The sequence below is a fragment of the Dama dama genome, chromosome 5 (assembly GCF_033118175.1).
Source record: "Dama dama isolate Ldn47 chromosome 5, ASM3311817v1, whole genome shotgun sequence".
In the NCBI taxonomy this organism is placed as follows: Eukaryota; Metazoa; Chordata; class Mammalia; order Artiodactyla; family Cervidae; genus Dama; species Dama dama.
This window is the reverse complement of record NC_083685.1, coordinates 82,395,918-82,413,453: the sequence shown is the minus strand read 5'-3', so window position 1 is coordinate 82,413,453 and position 17,536 is coordinate 82,395,918. Positions and strand designations below refer to the sequence as shown.

Genomic DNA, 17,536 nt, shown 5'->3' with positions numbered 1-17,536 from the left:
TTCGTTTTTGTTGTACAACAGTGTCAGTCAGCTATAAGTATACATATATATATGTATATGGGGCTATACATATATATATATTTATATGGGGCTATACACACACACACACACACACACACATATATATATATATATATATGTATCTCCCCTCTCTCGGGCCTCCCTTCGACACCCCTGTCCCGCCCATCTAGGTCATCACAGAGCACAGAGCTCCAGGCCAAGCTCCCTGTCTTATATCGCAAGTTCCCACTAGCTGTCTCTTTTACACATGGTAGTGTATATATGTCACTGCTACTCTCTCAGTTCATCCCACCCTCTCCTTCCTTCGCTGTTTTTTAGATGCCAACTATTCTTTAACTCTGAAGATGGTGAAATCTAATTATTATTACTGCCTTTTAGCACCAGAGTCAGGTTATAAAGGGTTTTACCATGTTCAAATAAAATCTGATTTTATTTCCCTCTTCACATTTGAATAGTCTTTACATTAGTCTTATTTTCAGCTAGGAAGACGAAAGCTTTTGTGGTACTGTGTGGCCTTTAAAAAAATGAATCAGAGTTTAAAGAGTTGCATAGTATTAATGATTTGATATGGGACCTCCCAGGTAGCACTAGTGGTAAAGAAACCCACCTGCCAATTCAGGAGACATAAAAGACATGAGTTCGATCCCTGGGTTGGGAAGATCCCCTGGAGGAGGGCGTAGCAACCCACTGCAGTATTCCTGCCAGGAGAATCCCATGGACAGAGGAGCCTGGTGGGCTACAGTCCATGGGGTCAAAAAGAATTGGACACAATTGAAGTGACTTAGCACTCAGGCACACAGTGATTTGATATAAAGCCCAGTTCTTTCTTGTCTTCTGAAAATCTCCAGAAGAAACCCTTTGAGAACCAATGGCAGTGTCACTTTACGCTGAATTAGTATTTCTGATTTTTAGTCTCTTGGCCAACCCTAATGTTTTTCAATCAGAATTTCAGCTTCAAAAGGACATAATCATGACTAAGTGGATAGTTTTAAATGGCAGGATTGCTCAACCTGCTGAAACTTAATAGTGCTCGGAAAATACATAAATTCTTAATACCTGAATATGATAATTGGAGTTGCATTTGTTAATACAGACCATTTTAATTCAGCATACACTCTGACTCACATGCTCTCTTCCTCCTTCAAACCACCCCTTGTAAAACTACAGCTGCGGGATTTTGGAGGGAAGGGGAAAGCCATAGGTGAAGACAGCTGGATCATGGACTTGGCCTTTGTGACTTTTTATTTTCATTCTTTCACTACTGAGAAAAGATGAGGCGGGCACATTTCAAAAGAACAGCTGACACTACCCATACCAAGTCAGTGATTACATCAGTCACTCTAATTCTCTGGTGTTTATGGGTCTTCTTTTCCATGTATGTGGCAGAGATCCAGTTTGTAGGAGCGGGTAAGAACTGGGTGAGTATAGATTGGGACCATGCCAGAAAGTGGGTCCTCACCCTGTTTCCCCCATCCCCTGTCTTCTCCTTGAGCTGGGCCAGTCTGTAGATTCTTATTTGGCCGAAGAAGGATAACTTTTAATGCATACAGCTGAGTTATACTGTGAATAGCGAGAGCCGTGTTGTCTTTAAGCTTGACCATGCTGCTGCGCAGCGCATGCCTGTTTATTGCAGTGTCCAGAGAGGGGGAGTTAACAGTGCAGTTTGCGATTGTGAGGTTGTGGGAATCTTGTTGGTAACATGCTGCTATTGCCTGGGAAGGAGAATCTAGCAGATTTTTTAAAAAAAGTGTTTAATTTGTTTGGCTAATATGTTACTTTTTATACATAAGGAAATTTAAACTTGGAAAAAAGTATTTACTAGTTCTGTAGGTGGGACCTTCAACTGGTCTCTTGAACTGTAGAAAACTTAAAGTTTTGTTTCATTTTTGTTTGTTTGGTTTTGGGGGTCACTCAGAAGCCGTTTAAGGCATAAAGGACTAAGATAAAACTTTCAAATTATTTGCAATGAATCAGCATTATTCTGATGTTAGGGTTTTTTTTTTAAACTTTTTATTTTGTATTGGAGTATAGCTGATTAACAATGTTGTGATGGCTTCAGGTGGACAGCAAAAGTACTTAGCCGTACATACACATGTATCCATTTTTCCCCAAACTCCCTTCTGTCCAGGCTGCCTCATAACATTGAGCAGGCATAGTTAGGGAGTTTGGGATGGACATGTATACACTGCTGTATTTTAAATGGATAACCAGGTTCCATTGGGAACCCTGTATTCTGATATTTGGAATGAGGTGTGGGAGACTTGTCCAGCTTCTATACAATCTGTGCGAAACAGCAACTCATGCCCAGACATTCCAGATCACAAATGTTTCTGTCAGAATTGTTTGAATTCAGGTGTCTGCCTAAGGAAGAAAATGAGAAGAAGTTGGATAGTATGTGTCAATGATAACTTCTTCATTTAGGCAGTATCTTTGGTAAAGAACCCACCTACAATGCAGGAGACCCCAGTTCGATTCCTGGATCAGGAAAATCTGCTGGAGAAGGGATAGCTACTCACTCCAATATTCTTGGGCTTCCCTTGTGGCTCAGCTGGTAAAGAATCTGCCTGCAATGCAGGAGCCCTGAGTTCGATCTCTGAGTTGGGAAGATCCCCTGGAGAAGGGAAAGGCTACCCACTCCAGTATTCTGGCCTGGAGAGTTCCATGGGGTCGCAGAGTTGGACACGACTGAGCAACTTTCACTTTCACTTGTGGGCATGTGGAAATGTTTTGAACCTTCCGTTTTCTGATCATTATTTCATGGCATCACAATGGCATTGAGAGATTGGTGTCTTCACGTGGTCACAGTTATTTAAATTGGTGTTGGTCAAAGTGCAGGATGAGTTCCAGTAATCTTTTGTTTCTGATGTAATCAGTGAATCATAAAATCAATGGACAGGGGAATCATGGCTAACTTTTTTTTCATTAATGAAATAGAATATAATAAAATGTAATTTTGCTCCTGGTTCTTCAAACTTAACATCCTTGTATTATCTAGGAGCTTGTTAGAAACAGAGAATTGAAGGTCCCACCCAGACCTACCTACCCTGTCATAATATGCATTCATCATCACTGTAACTAAATCTCAGAATTGATGTTTATAAAACATTGAAATGGAAATAGTAAAGTTGATTACAAACAAAACCCCTCATATTCATTAAATTATTTCAGTTTGTTGTGTTCAAGTACATATGAGCTTATACTTCAGTACATTTATCCCTCGGTATCCGAGGGGGATCGGTTCCCACTCTGTGCTGAAATCTGTGGATGGTCAAGTTCCTTATATGAAACGGCCTAGTATTTGCATAACCTACACACATCTATGCATATGCTTTAAATCTTTTCTAAGTTGTAAATAGTTGCTGGTGCATAGTAAGTTTTACCTTTTGGAACTTCCTGGAATTTTTTTTTTCTGAATATTTTTGATCTGCGGTTGGTTGTAGATATGGGCCCTCTGGATACGGAGGGCCAACTGCATATTTCCATGGGTCACGGTCAAAACAATTTTGAAATGCATTGTTTTAGATGTGAGGGATGAAATCACATCTCTGATTGTGGTCTTATCATTAACTGTGGGAGAGATTTCCTTGCTTTGTATTTGAATCATCTGTCAAGTTTTCTTTTTTAATACGTCTGTCTTCCAATTCAGTTTCTTCTAATATTAATAGTCTCTTGCTTTTCTGTTCTCTTCTTCATATCTTCTGCACTTCAGTCCTCAGAACTGTACCCAGTGTTGTGTGGCCACTTCACTGGGAGATTGATGCTAATTAGCATGAGTTTTCTTTTTTAATGTTCTTGGCACCAAAGTTGAAGAAGAGAATTACCAAGTTATGCAGTGCTCTTTCTTCCTCAGTTTGTTATGTCTTCCTTCCAAATGTTAGATGCAACAACAGTATTTTGTTCTGGATATAATTAAGTCAGTCTTCTTTCTGTGCAAGTATGCATAGCATGTCCTAAATGCTATGAGCAGAATATTAAGAAGAAATATGTAACATGGAAGTCTGCCTTTGTATCCCCAGCTATATTTAAAACAAGCAATTGTGGCTTTAGTTTCCTCTATTCCAACCTAGCCTGGTATAGGCCAGATAGGGGAAGCTAACCTCTTCTGTCATTATTAAGAGAAATGCTGATTTCCTGGAATGTGGCCCTAAAATGGAAGTAAATCGTACCACAGACTTGTATTTAGTGTTAGTTCCTTTGACCAGCAGTATGCAGTACAACTTACTGTAATTAAGCAGCTTAGAAAATACGTTACTTTCTGTGGCTCTGAGACAAGTGGTGAACAGCAACAGTGCTTATCAGATTTTTATCAAGCCCTCTTTCACTAGTGTTAAACATTTCGTGTCGCACAACCACACATGTGTTGCTACTGGTTCCACTCCTTTCTCCATCCAGTTATTCCATTTAACTTGTACTTTGTTTTAAAGGGCCTCTGAAGTAAATTTTATTTTACCTTAGGAACCCTACAGGGGTGCTCCAGAAAAGGGGGAGAAACAGAGCATTTTGCAATCTGTAACCTTATGAAAATGAAGGGACTTGTTACTACACATCCTTCTGCTCAACGGTTATATCAGACTTGTTAGTATTGACAGCAGAATTGCAAACGATTACTAATTTTTTTTTAGCTATTTTATCCATACTCTTTTAACAGTATGATCAACATGTATTTGTTAATATTAAATGAATTTTCCTCTAATATTTTTTGTGCATTTTCCCCCCTTTTCCATGAAGGCCTTATCTGTTTGGAGCGGGGTGTTTTTCCATAAAAGCTCCATGGTGAGTCTCAGTTCAGTCCCGCATGCCTAATTCATTTGCTGTACTCTCCGAAAGTGACTCTGTTTTGTACTTTGTTTTCAGTTGCATGGCCTGATCACAGATAGATGCACCGAATTACTGAGTCATTGGTAGATGTTGGTATTTAAGCTTGAAAAGATTAGTTTTCTTGGTTTCATTTCATTTCTTGAAAATTCACATTAAAAAAAATCATAGAATAATATTTTTAAAAAAAGACAAAGAATTCTCTCATAATAATTCTGGTGTATAAGACATGGCCAACACCCACATTTGAAGCTTTTAGTATTATAGTGCTAGAAGATAGAAACTCCCTATATGACATGCTGAACTGCTGAAGACATGATTTATATTGAAATATAAATATATTTAAGTTATACCAAAAATACCCTATAAATTTTTACTGCATTTTATTTGGTACCAAAGGAAAAAGAGTCAGTTCTGTTTTGAATAGTTGAGGTAGTTAAGGATCTACATGGGGAAATTTGGGTTTTACATACCAACTCCTAAATTCCTTAATAACTTATTATTTTGAGTTATTAACACCTACCCACTATAACTCGTTTACATTCTTATGTAAGAGTGCATAAAATATAACTTTGTCAGTCTTAGCATGATGATCATAGAAAAGAAACTATTTAATGCTTTTATGTAAAGATGTGCAATAAAATGTATTTAGAGCTTGGTGTAATATGTTTAACAAAATAGTTAAGAGCCAGAGCTCCAGAATCAGACTGTCTAGGTCTTAAATTCCAGGTCACACACTTACTACCTATGTGATCTTGGGCAGTTTTCTAAAGCCTGTCTATATCTTGGTTTCCTTATTTCTATTAGAATTACCAGTAGCACCTACCTTATAGGTTCATGATGAGGATTCAATGAACCAATATATAAATTACTTAGAGCAGTGCCTGGCACATAATAAGAGCTCAGTAAATGTTACGTGCCATGCTATGATTTCTTTTCTGGTTTAAGGGGGAAATTCAAGTTTTGAGAAGAAGCTTCTTTAAGTTAGATCATGGTTTTGTTGTTTTGTTTTGCTTCTAAGAATGAGTGAGCCCAAGAGACATTTTGGTTAATGTAATTTATATCAATTTTATAAATTTAGTCAGAATACATGTATGTGCAATTCTCATAACTGCTTCTGAGACTTGTTCATACTGTCTTATGGCCCTAGGGAAAAGTCTTAGTCTTTTTTCCTCTTGGACAAAAAGAAACTTAAATAATTTGACACAAACTAATTTCAGTGTTCATACGCTAATAGGAATATCCGAAAATTTCATTATTGTATTAGAATAGGGTGGTAAATCATCATAAAGATTTCCTCTTTAAAATGCAGTATCAAAATTAGTACACAGATTGTGAAACTGTGATAAGCAAATTCAGGGTATACATGAGTAAAAATTCCCTGAAAGTCAATCTTCATTCTTTGTGTTAACTAGATTTTCTTCCAAAAACAAATACGCTACATGGATCTTACTCAGGAGCTTGTAGCAAACAGTGAAGTTTTAAATGCCAGATTCAACATTTGACAAGATTTCTTTGTAGACTCAATTTAGAATTGAATTCCATCTCGGGGTAAATTTCCCATTTTAAGTACAAAGAAAAGAGCTTTAGTATGTTAATAAAGTTTGAAGTTTTAGCGTAGACACAAAGATGGAATGACAAATGTTGTATGTGAAGTAAGAAAAGCCCATGCCTTCAACAGCTTATGTGCTCCTCAAATTTAAGCAAAAGCACTTGTCAACCAGAAATGATTTGAGGTTGAAACAAGATTAAAAGAGCCAGATTAAAGAAAGGGATGTATGAAATATAGTAGACTTTTAAATCATTGCCTGTCTTTTAGAAGACTGCTTTGTGGTTTGTTTGATGCTATCGTTAGCTAGCAAGAAACTCGTTTTTAGTCACTTGTACTAGCCTAAAAGATCCTCCTTTAAAATACGTCTCTTTACTGGTGGTGCATGTTTTTCCCATTAAGATCTTAATGAAACCTCAAATTAAGGCAGCAAAATGAATATAAATTTGACAACTTCTTCCATGTTGTTTATAAAAAGCTTCTTTGTTTTTACTGTTTTTCCATGTTGTTTAGCATTCAACCTGAGAATGTTTTTATTTACTGTTTTGGAATAAATATTATGTTATATAAAGTTATTTCTTTATTTCGTCAAATTTTTAGGACTTTCAGTATAGGGTAGGACTTGTATTTTGGAAGAATATGAAACTTTTGTAGTTCCTCTTAAAATGTTGTATAAATTTCATACAAATTTTTTATTATTTTTCAGTTGAAACATTTATATTTAGCTGAGATTTTGCTTTTGATCGATCACAATTTCTGCTAATTTCTCCATTCTTTGATAAACTGTTTTAATTGTTGAAATACATGCAGTTTCAGATGAGTCAGTTTATAATAATTTCTTTTCCTTTGACAACCAAATAAGTTTGTTGGAAAGTTAACTATGCAGACCAACTTCAACACTTTAGCCATTTTATACATTCTGAAGATTATGTATTTTCTAGGATTTTGGAATTTAAATGATGGTATAAATGATGTAAAAGAATCACACACATGATATACTTTTTAAATACAGAAAATTTAAAAGAAATACAGTGAAATTTTAAAAATGAATTTTGCTTTCATTATTACAGATAAGTAATAAGTTGTTATGGAGTTCCTAATCTGCATCTAGTAAACTTTCCTATTCTTTGAATTTCTTACTGAAAGAAAAAATATATGCACAACAGTGTAGACCAAAGGTAGTTCATTTGAATATATCTTTATAGTATATAAGGTTAATTTTAAAGAAGAGTTAAAATTTACATATTAAAGTATATTTAAAGTTTTAATTAGTGCCAACTTTTCAATCTGTTTATAAATAGTTAATTTAAGCTAATCTAGTTATTCTGACACTACTGAAAAAAATATGAATTCATTTTCAGAAGGAAAGATTTATATGGAGAGGAGAATCTTATCTGCCAGGTTCAAAGAAAATCTCTTAGGTCTTTAAGAATAATTTGTGATAGAATACTTTTAGATACCTGGTTAATATCTTTTTAAAAAATAAAATACTTTCATTTTCCTTATTAGTTTCTATTTTCGAAAATAAAGCTGAGAGTGAGGGAAACTTCTAAATTCCTTTTGAAAGCCTAATCACAGTGAGGAATATAAAAAAAGCTTTTTCTCTTTAACACAAGGTACAACACCGCTTGTAATTCTTACATAAATATTGCCTAAGATTTGAACTGAAGTATTGACTGTACCCTTGTGATTTAGGGAATGAAAGAAACGGTGCTTCTGTCTCAGCCTAGCCCTTTCCATGCTTGTGTCCTAAATAAGGCCCCAGGCCTCATTGTTGCTTTTCATGCCCTCCACAGATTTACCACTTATATCCTATTTTATAGAACATAGAAAATTATCCAGATGCACATAATTTTGCTATAATTTTAAAGCCTATATCATTAGAGTCTTTTTTTTTTTTTTTGGTTTGTCTGTGGTTAGAGTGTGGAGAAAAAAACAAGCAGAGAAATTTAATATGTTTATCTGATTGAATTACATAATACAGAAGGAGCCAATGGGTAACTTCAATAGTCTTTGTAAATATTTTTAAAGATGTCATCATGTTAATGTCCCTAGAACATCTGATGGCATTAAAAATGATTCTCATTCTATGGTTAGATGGTTAGGTCTCCCAGAATAAATGACGAAATGTTAAAATCCTGAGTTTCAATTTAGCACCTTATTTGTTGTTGTTTTTTTTTTTATCATATATTACTTTTGGTTACATTGTCTCTTGTATTAAGTTTTGTAAATGTTGATGTTTTCTGATATGGTGAAGGTTGAATTCATTCTATAGTCTGTTATGTTTTGCTCATAAGTGAAGGCAAATTTTTCTTTTAATTTTTGACCTTGGAATTATTTATGGCACAGGAGAGTATAGTGTAGGAGTTGTTAATGGATAGGAGTCCACCAGCTCTATCAGTATGTTTTGTATTCATTTGTAACGATGACACAACTGAATTTCTGGACCCCCATATGCACATAATTTTTTTTTCTATCAACTACTAATTGAGTAAATTAGTTAAACAGTGAGAGACGTTTGTTTTAAACTTGCAGATGTCTTATAATAAAATTTTTAACGTCTCTTTCGGAAGATAAAGGGAGATATTGAGAAGAGGAAAGAAAAGAAGGCTAATATTGGAGTGCTTTTTTAAAATGGTTGAAACACTAGTCTATAAATACGCATGAGTTACAAGGCTAGCACTTTTCTGTTTTATTCTTTTCACATATGTATCGTTTTTCAATATTTTATCTTTCTGCCAACAAAAGGTGATTTTGCAATAGAAATATTCTAGGTCATTGGGAAAAGTTCAATTCTGCTTCCACCCAATATTCCACCTGGTCTTGGTCTTTTAAAATTTTAGGATAAAAGGGAAATTGAATCAATATAAAATTTTCTTCCTTTGGATATTTCATATAGAAAATACTTTATTAATAATAATATTTTCTTTAGATTATATCTCTTTTCTATTTTTCTGAAAATCTTGTACACATATACTACACATATTTAAATTTTCTATTTTGCTTAAATACCATAGTCATTCCAAAGGTCGATTGATGATAGAACTAACTTGTTATGACTATGTTCACCAAATATGCTAAGTACCTAATACATGGCATTGTGTCATGCAGGAGGTGGCAAGTTATTTTTAGGGATAAAAACTTTTAATATTAAACACAAACTTTTACTAATGTGATTTATGAAGGCCCTATCAGAAGAATAAGAAGAAATGATGAAATATAAGAATAGAAATGATAATTTTTTCATAATTTTAAGAATATTTTTAACATAAGGTACTTATTCTCTGCAGGAAATAATGAGTTTAGGTAAAATGATACTATATTGATGCATTTTAATCATGTGTTCAGAAACTGAGTTATGTATAACTTATGTTATATAACATAACATATAACATATAACTTATGTATGTATAACATTAAAGAAGTCTGAGACTTCAGCTTTTGATGTTGAATAATTAGACTGTAAGCCAGTAGACATACATAATATATATTTGCTTGACTAAAGACTAAATTGATTATTATATTACAAAAGTAGCCAACTGGCCCAGTAGCAACTTTTAAAATCTATTTAGGATACATAGCTTAGATGCACCATGGACTCTCTTAAGAAGTGGCATGCTGCTTGTTTTCTGTCTTGTTGCTTCAGTTCAGTTCAGTCGCTCAGTCGTGTCCAACTCTTTGCGACCCCATCGACTGCTTCACGCCAGGCCTCCCTGTCCATCACCAGCTCCCGGAGTTTACTCAAACTCATGTCCATTGAGTTGGTGATGCCATCCAACCATCTCATCCTCTGTCATCCCCTTCTCCTCCCTCCTTCAATCTTTCCCAGCATCAGGGTGTTTTCAAATGAGTCAGCTCTTCACACCAGGTGGCCAAAGTATTGGAGTGTCTGCTTCACTCCTGTTGCTTACCACATGACTTAAACATGTGGTATTGGAGTTTCAGCTTCAGTCTTGTTGCTTACCACATGATTTAAACAACAAAAACAAAAATAACTTTCGGGAATTTGCAAAGAACTTTGAATTTGTACATTTTGTACTGTCATTGCTCCTTGATGGTGATTCTAGTAAAAAATTGGTCATACAGTTGAAACACCTTTCAAAAAAATTCTGGAATCTTTTTTCCCCCTCTCTCCTCAGCCTTCCAGCCTCCAGAAACTAACCAATGGAAGTTAAAAGATGCTATTAATAGTTACAAGAACTTACAGCTCCCTGATAGCAGTTCAGTAAGAAACAAGGGCTCCTTGGTAAAGAATCCACCTGCCAGTGTAGGAGACAGAGGAGACGTGGGTTTGATCCCTGGGTCAGGATGATCCCCTGGAGGAGGAAATGGCAACCCACCCCAGTATTCTTGCTGGGAAAATCCAAGTCCATGGGGTTGCAAAGAATCGGACATGACTGAGCACACACACAATGGAAATAAAGACTATGAAGGAACCTTACAAATAGCTGAGAAAAGAGAAGCGAAAGGCAGAGGTGAAAGGGAAAGAAATATGGAACTGAATGTAGAATTCCAGAGAATAGCAAGGAGAGACAAGAAAGCCTTCTTAAATGAACAATGCAAAGAAATAGAGAAAAACAGTAGAATGGAAAAACTAGAGATCGCTTCAAGAAAATTGAAGATACCACAGGAACATTTCATGCAAAGAAGAGCACAATAAAAAACACAAACAGTAAGACCTAACAGAAGCAGAAGAGATGGCAGGGGTACACAGAAGAACTGTACAAAAAAGGTCCTAACGACCTGGATAACCATGATGGTGTGGTCACTCACATCCTGGGGTGTAATGTCAAGTGGGCCTTAGGAAGCATTATTATGAGCAAAGCTGGTGGAGATGATGGAATTCCCACTGAGCTATTTAAAATCCTGAAAGATGTTGCTGTTAAAGTGCTGCACTCAACATACCAGCACATTTGGAAAACTCAGCAGTGGCCACAGGTCTGGAAGAAAGTCAGTTTTCATTCTAGTCCCAAAGAAGGGCAATGCCAAAGAATGTTCAAACTACCGTACAGTTGCACCTATTTCACATGCTAGCAAGGTAATGCTCCAAATCCTTCAAGCCAGGCTTCAACAGTATGTGAACCAAGAACTTCCACATATGTCAGCTGGATTTAGGAAAGGCAGAGGAACCAGAGATCAAATTGTGAACGTCCGTTGGATCATAGAAAAAGCAAGAGAGTTCCAGAGAAACATCTACTTCTTCATTGACTACATGAAAGCCTTTGAGTGTGTGGATCACAACAAACTGTGGAAAATTCTGAAAGAGTTGGGAATACCAAACCACCTTACCTGCCTCCTAAAAGGCCCGTATGTAGGTCAAGAAGCAACAGTTAGAACTGGACATGGAACAACGGGCTGGTTCAGAATTGGAAAAGTACATCAACGCTGTATACTGTCACTTTGCTTATATAACTTATATGCACAGTTAGTACATCATGCAAAATGCCAGGCTGGATAAATCATAAACTTGGAATCAAGATTGCTGGGAGAAATATCAACAACCTTTGATATGCAGATGATACTACCTGATGGCAGAAAGCAAAGAGGAACTAAAGTACCGAGGAGCTCAAATGCTTCTTGATGAGGGTGAAAGAGGAGAGTGAAAAATTTGGCTTAAAACTCAGCTGTCAAAAAACTAAGATCAGAGTATTCAGTCCCATCAATTCATGGCAAATAGATGGGAAAAAAGTGGAAGCAGTGACAGATTTTATTTTTTGGGGCTCCAAAATCACTGCAGGTGGTGACTGCAGCCATGAAATTAAAAGATACTTCCTCCTTGGAAGAAAAGTTATGACAACCCTAGGCAGCGTTTTAAAAAGCAGAGGCATCACTTTGCTGACAAAGGTCCATGTAGTTAAAGTTATGGTTTTTTAAAAATAAATAAATAAAAAGTTATGGTTTTCCCAGTAATTATGTATGGATATGAGAGTTAGGCCATAAAGAAGGCTGAGCACTGAGGAATTGATGCTTTCAAATTATGGTGCTGGAGGAGACTCTTGAGAGTCCCTTGGATTGCAGGGAGGTCAGACCAGTCAGTCCTAAAGGAAATCAACCCTGAGTACTCATTGAAAGGACTGATGCTGAAGCTGAAGCTCCAGTACTTTGGCCACCTGATGTGAAGAGCCGACTCATTGGAAAAGATCCTATGCTGGGAAAGATTGAAGGCTGAAGGAGAAGAGGGTGGCAGACCATGAGGTGGTTATATAGTATCACCAAGTTAGTGGACATGAATTGAGCCACCTCCGGGAGACAGTGAAGGACAGAGGCTTGGCGTGCTGCAGTCCATGGGGTCGCAAAGAATCGGACACAACTGAGCGACTGAACGGCAATAGCAATGTTGCAGCTGTGGCAAATGCAGCAAAGATATGAAATTGTTGGTGGAAACATTCATTTTATCACAGAATCTTACACACACAGAGCTATTATTTTATGCCCTGTCAGTGAAAGTCTTTGGTGTTTTAGGCATGGATGTGATTTTTATGGGTAATAACTTGGAGTGTTTAGAAAATGTTAATGTTGGAAAGAAGAGGCCTTTTCATATATGACAAGGTGCCTCGTATGGATTTTGTCAAAGGCAGACACCAAAAGGACCAAGCAGAGTGGTTTCTGATCCAGACATTTTGCTCTCCCTACCAGGAAGACATCAAAACAGAGGGCTCAGGAAATCAGATATGTGAGATGTTGTTTCAGGTGTCATAACACCTGGAAACTGAGATTACTAAACTGAAGTCTGATCTTTTAAAAACTTAGTTGAAGACTGTGTGCTTTATAGGAGATAGTTAGCATTAAGAACTAAGATATGGGAAGACTCTGCCCTGAGCGCTTTCTGCACATTATAAAATCAGTGGTTCTTAAACCTGAGCGGTTGCCAGAATCTCCTGGAGGGTTTGTTAAAACAGATTGTCAGAGTGGGGCATGGCTTGAAGATTATTTGCATGTCTAAGAACTTCTCAGTGTCAGGGTCCACACTTTGAGAACACGTGTAATATGGTAATCCTTAAAATAACCCTACAAGGTAGGCATTACCATCTTTCTGTTTTATATATTAGTTGCGTGAGCTCTGAGAGGTTAAGTAACTTAAGTGAAATTCACACAGGTGCTTTTGTACCTGGGATTCAGATTCATGTTTTTACCTGACCCCCAAAACCCAATCTTTCTTCATCTAACCTTACTTCATTAAAAGACAAAGAGATAAAGGATAATGAGCAAAGGAAAGTAGAAATAATGTCATTTGACATTGGAGACTGGTCCCTGGTGAAATTGCTAAGGAACTTTGGGGCAGACTGTAGAGAAGCGATACAGGATGGAACGAAGACAATAGGTTGTTATCAGAAGTTGATTGTACTAGAAGCTGGAAGCTGATTTGGGGAAAACAGAGGAAAGCTTGTACTTTTCTATGGTAGTTTCCTGAAGTAGCAGAAGTTACTTAATGCATTCTTAAACATTAGAAGAAACAAAACAAAAATAGACCTCATTTCACAAATCCACAAAGAAAAAGTAAGAATAGGAAGATCAGTGATTATAATTGCATTAGATCATTAGATCTCCTCCCCAGACATTGCCTAACCATACATCGCATGAGGCTGTGAGCATTGTCAGAGTTCCATTCTGTATCATCTCGTGTTTTCATACATGCTGTCTCCACTCAACTGTATTGTCAGTCTCATGTTTTATATTTAAGATGAAATGATAAGCTATTTTATTGTTATGAGAAGTTTATGCTGGTTTTATTGTTCCACTCTGAAATATCCAGGAAAATATTACCCACTTCAAGTAAGTTGACTTGGATTTTAGCAGCACATTCTTCAAAAAGAAGTCAATTCTTCTTGATCTTATAAGTTGCTATTCTGATAATACCCTGGAACTTTGAACTAGTTTTGCTGCCGATCACAGTCTCACAACCTCCAGTTCTCCTTAAGGCAAAATGCATGTCTACGTGGGGCAGAATTTAAAGGGAAATATGTCATTATCTTGAGGACTGTGATTTCATCTTGGTAATTTTTTTTCTATCATTTTATCTTTTAAGCAAAGTTAAACCACCTCCACAAATTTCACCAAGCAAATCAATGGGCGGAGAATTTTGTGTGGCAGCAACGTTTGGGACATCCCGATCGTGGTTTGCAAATAATGCAGGTCTGAAAAGAGAAAAAGGTATGTGTTTTTACTGAAGTTAAACTTACCATATGTAATTTGTGTTTCTTGAAGAAAACTCACAGCAGTTCTCTTTGAATAAGCTTCAGCCCAATAATAGAATTTCCCCCACTCAGTTAGCATTGTCTTTCCTAAACCACTCAAGTCTCGTCAACAGGAAAGGCTGTCCTCTCACTATAAATGTGAAATAAATTGCCCACTGAGTGTTTTTGTTTTGCTGGTGACAATACACAGGTGACCTCAAAGTTGTCAGTCCCATATCATTATATGTAGCTTTTACATTCTTCTCAAACAATTTTCATGCCATTGTCTATGAAGTGTAGAGAGGAAAAATGCTGTTATGCCTATTTTAGAGATGAAGAATTTGAGTTTAGCGAGTTTAAGTAATTTAGCTGAAAATGCTAGTTAGTAGGCAGTGGTATCAGTTTGAATCCAGGTTTTCTGATACATCTCTAAGAATAATCAACAACAGCTCTGCCATGTTCTAAATTAAGATATAAAAGCAGGCTCCCACTCAGAAATAAGAATCATCTTTTATGGTAACCAGTGTCCCTTTGAACTTATATAGTATTGTTGTTTTTTTAAATCCCATCTTTGACCACCAGAATCAGCTTACAGAAGTACTGTATATGATCCCTTATTGTTCCTATGTAGAAAAGAGTGCCTACTTTCCTGGACCAAGTGTTTCATTTTGAAAGTTAAAAATTTCCTCTTATTATTGTGATCCAATTGAAGTAGGTCAGAAACTGAATTGTTAGTGAAGCCCTCTTCTGATGAGTTCCACAGGCTGTATTGTTCTTGGCAAAACGGCTGTCCTTGACGCTTAATACTGGCAGTCAGACATCAGCTCTTTCCCTCGTTATCGCCTTTCCGTGGCCCTTTCCTTGGAAATAGGATCCCAGGCACAGCAGGCTCTTTACCTAAGCGGGAGAGGTCACAGTGGAGTAGGCAAGCCTTCCATTTTCTTATCCCATCTTTATTTTTTTTGTTACCTCCTTTGCTTTAATGATGCTATCGAAATGACTTTTTGTTGCTAGTTAAAACCCTCTGTGAAGCTCCATTTCAAACGCTTCTCCCTTCTGGTCTGATTACCCTTTTAGCTTGCTACTTCTTTGTGTCCCACTGACTGGTCATTGGCCATGTTCTCAAATCAGCTGTAATTGAGTCCTTTGGCAGAGAGATAAGGTGACCCACCCAGCACTCATGAGGGATTCTCTGTGCTCCTAGGTTTACTGTAAAACCCAAGATAGAGGACTAAACCTGTCTTGGTAATGAGGACATGTGTACTTGTTATAAAGTCATTTGATTAGATCCATATTCAACACCTGACCTCAAAGCATGACTGCTCTTCGTTTACTGTGGGGGCCAGTGAGCCCACCGAGAGCAACGAAGGGAGAAGCTTTGGGGGAGGAGGACTTGCTCCTGTATTTCATTGTTTGTTTGTTTTAATCCAGAAATTTAAAGGAGAAAATTTTCCGAGAGGGAGTATGTGAGAAGTTCGGCTGATTCAGGCAGACAGTCTCTCATACAGTTGAGTTGGTACCTCCGATATAACTAAATCTTAGTCCCTGCAGGGTTCCTTTTCTGTCAGTCCTCCTATCTCTCACCTGGTATTCATTTTGCATGTTGTGGGGCAAATTACTATACTGTAGGCAAATGCAAAAGATTGTATAATATTGTTTCAGCATACTAGAATTTTGAATATATTTGTGTCATTCTTGAAATAAATTGCTTAAAGATTTAAAAATATTTTGATAGCAAAGAGCTTTTCATGTTCATTGTTGTTGTTGTGCTCAGACGCTAAGTCAAATCCGACTCTTTGAGACCCCATGGACTGTAGCCCACCAGGCTTCTCTGTCCATGGGATTTGCCAGGCAAGAATACTGGAGTGGGTTGCCATTTCCACCTCCAGGGGATCTTCCCGACCCAGGTATCGAACCTGCATCTCCTGCGTCTCTTGCATTGCAGACGTATTCTTTACCTGCTGAGTCATCTAAGAAGCCCTTCATATTTATTAGCATCTACTTATAAGAGATAACCTTTAGACAAGGAGCAGGCACCATGTGAAAAAGTTTCTGCCTTCTTATTTTCGCAGCCAGCCTCAGGAACAGATTGAAGGGTCAGTAACTTGTAAAAATGAAGCTCTTGTCCTTTTATGCCGTTATCGCACATCCAGCGTCTGTTTTTCTATTTGTAGATCAGTCCAAACAAGTTGTGGTTGAGTCCCTCTACATTATCAGCTGCTACGGGACCTTAGTGGAGCACGTGCTGGAACCACGGCCGCTAAGCACCGCCCCCAAGGTCAGCGATGACACCCCGCTGGAAATGATGACATCTCCCCGAGCCAGCTGGACTCTGGTCAGGTAGTATCTCTTTTTGTTTTTTATTACAAAAACTCAACTTTGTTGAGGTATAAAAGATTAAAAGTGTACAGTTTGATAAGATTTGACATAGGTATACAGCTGTGAAACATCACCATGATTAACAATATAAATACATTGTTGTTTAGTTGCTAAGTCATGTCCAACTCTTTGTGATCCCATGGACAGTAGCCCCGCCAGGATTCTCTGTCCGTGGGATTTCCCAGGCAAGAATACTGGAGTGGGTTGCCATTTCCTTCTCTAGGGGATCTTCCCGACTCAGGGATCAAACCTGTGTCTCCCATATCTTCTGCATTGCAAGCAGATTCTTTTACCACTGTGCCATCTGTGAAGCTCCACATTATGATTATATCCTTACTTCAGATATTCTCTTATGCCTCTTTGTAATCTTTCCTCTTGCCCCTCTTCATTCCTACTTCACCCACTGAGCCCTAGGCAACCACTGGTCTGCTCTCTGTCACTGTAGGTCAGTTTATTAATTTCCAAAATTTTATATAGAATCACAGTGGATACTCTTTGTCTTCTTTCTCTCAGCAAAATTATTTTGATTTATCCCTCTTACTGTCCAGTCAAAGCTGTGATTTTTCCAGTAGTCATGTATGGATGTAAGAGTTGGATC

The 17,536-nt window shown here is 37.2% G+C and overlaps 1 protein-coding gene across 1 annotated transcript in view; it reads left to right on the top strand.

Annotated features, from left to right (window-relative positions):
- Positions 1-17,536, top strand: part of BCAS3 (BCAS3 microtubule associated cell migration factor) — a 583,611-nt gene that overhangs the window by 251,766 nt on the left and 314,309 nt on the right. The window contains exons 18-19 of the mRNA XM_061140731.1: positions 14,412-14,536; positions 16,734-16,899. Of these exons, the coding sequence (XP_060996714.1) occupies positions 14,412-14,536; positions 16,734-16,899 (291 nt within the window). The remainder of the gene's footprint in view (positions 1-14,411; positions 14,537-16,733; positions 16,900-17,536) is intronic.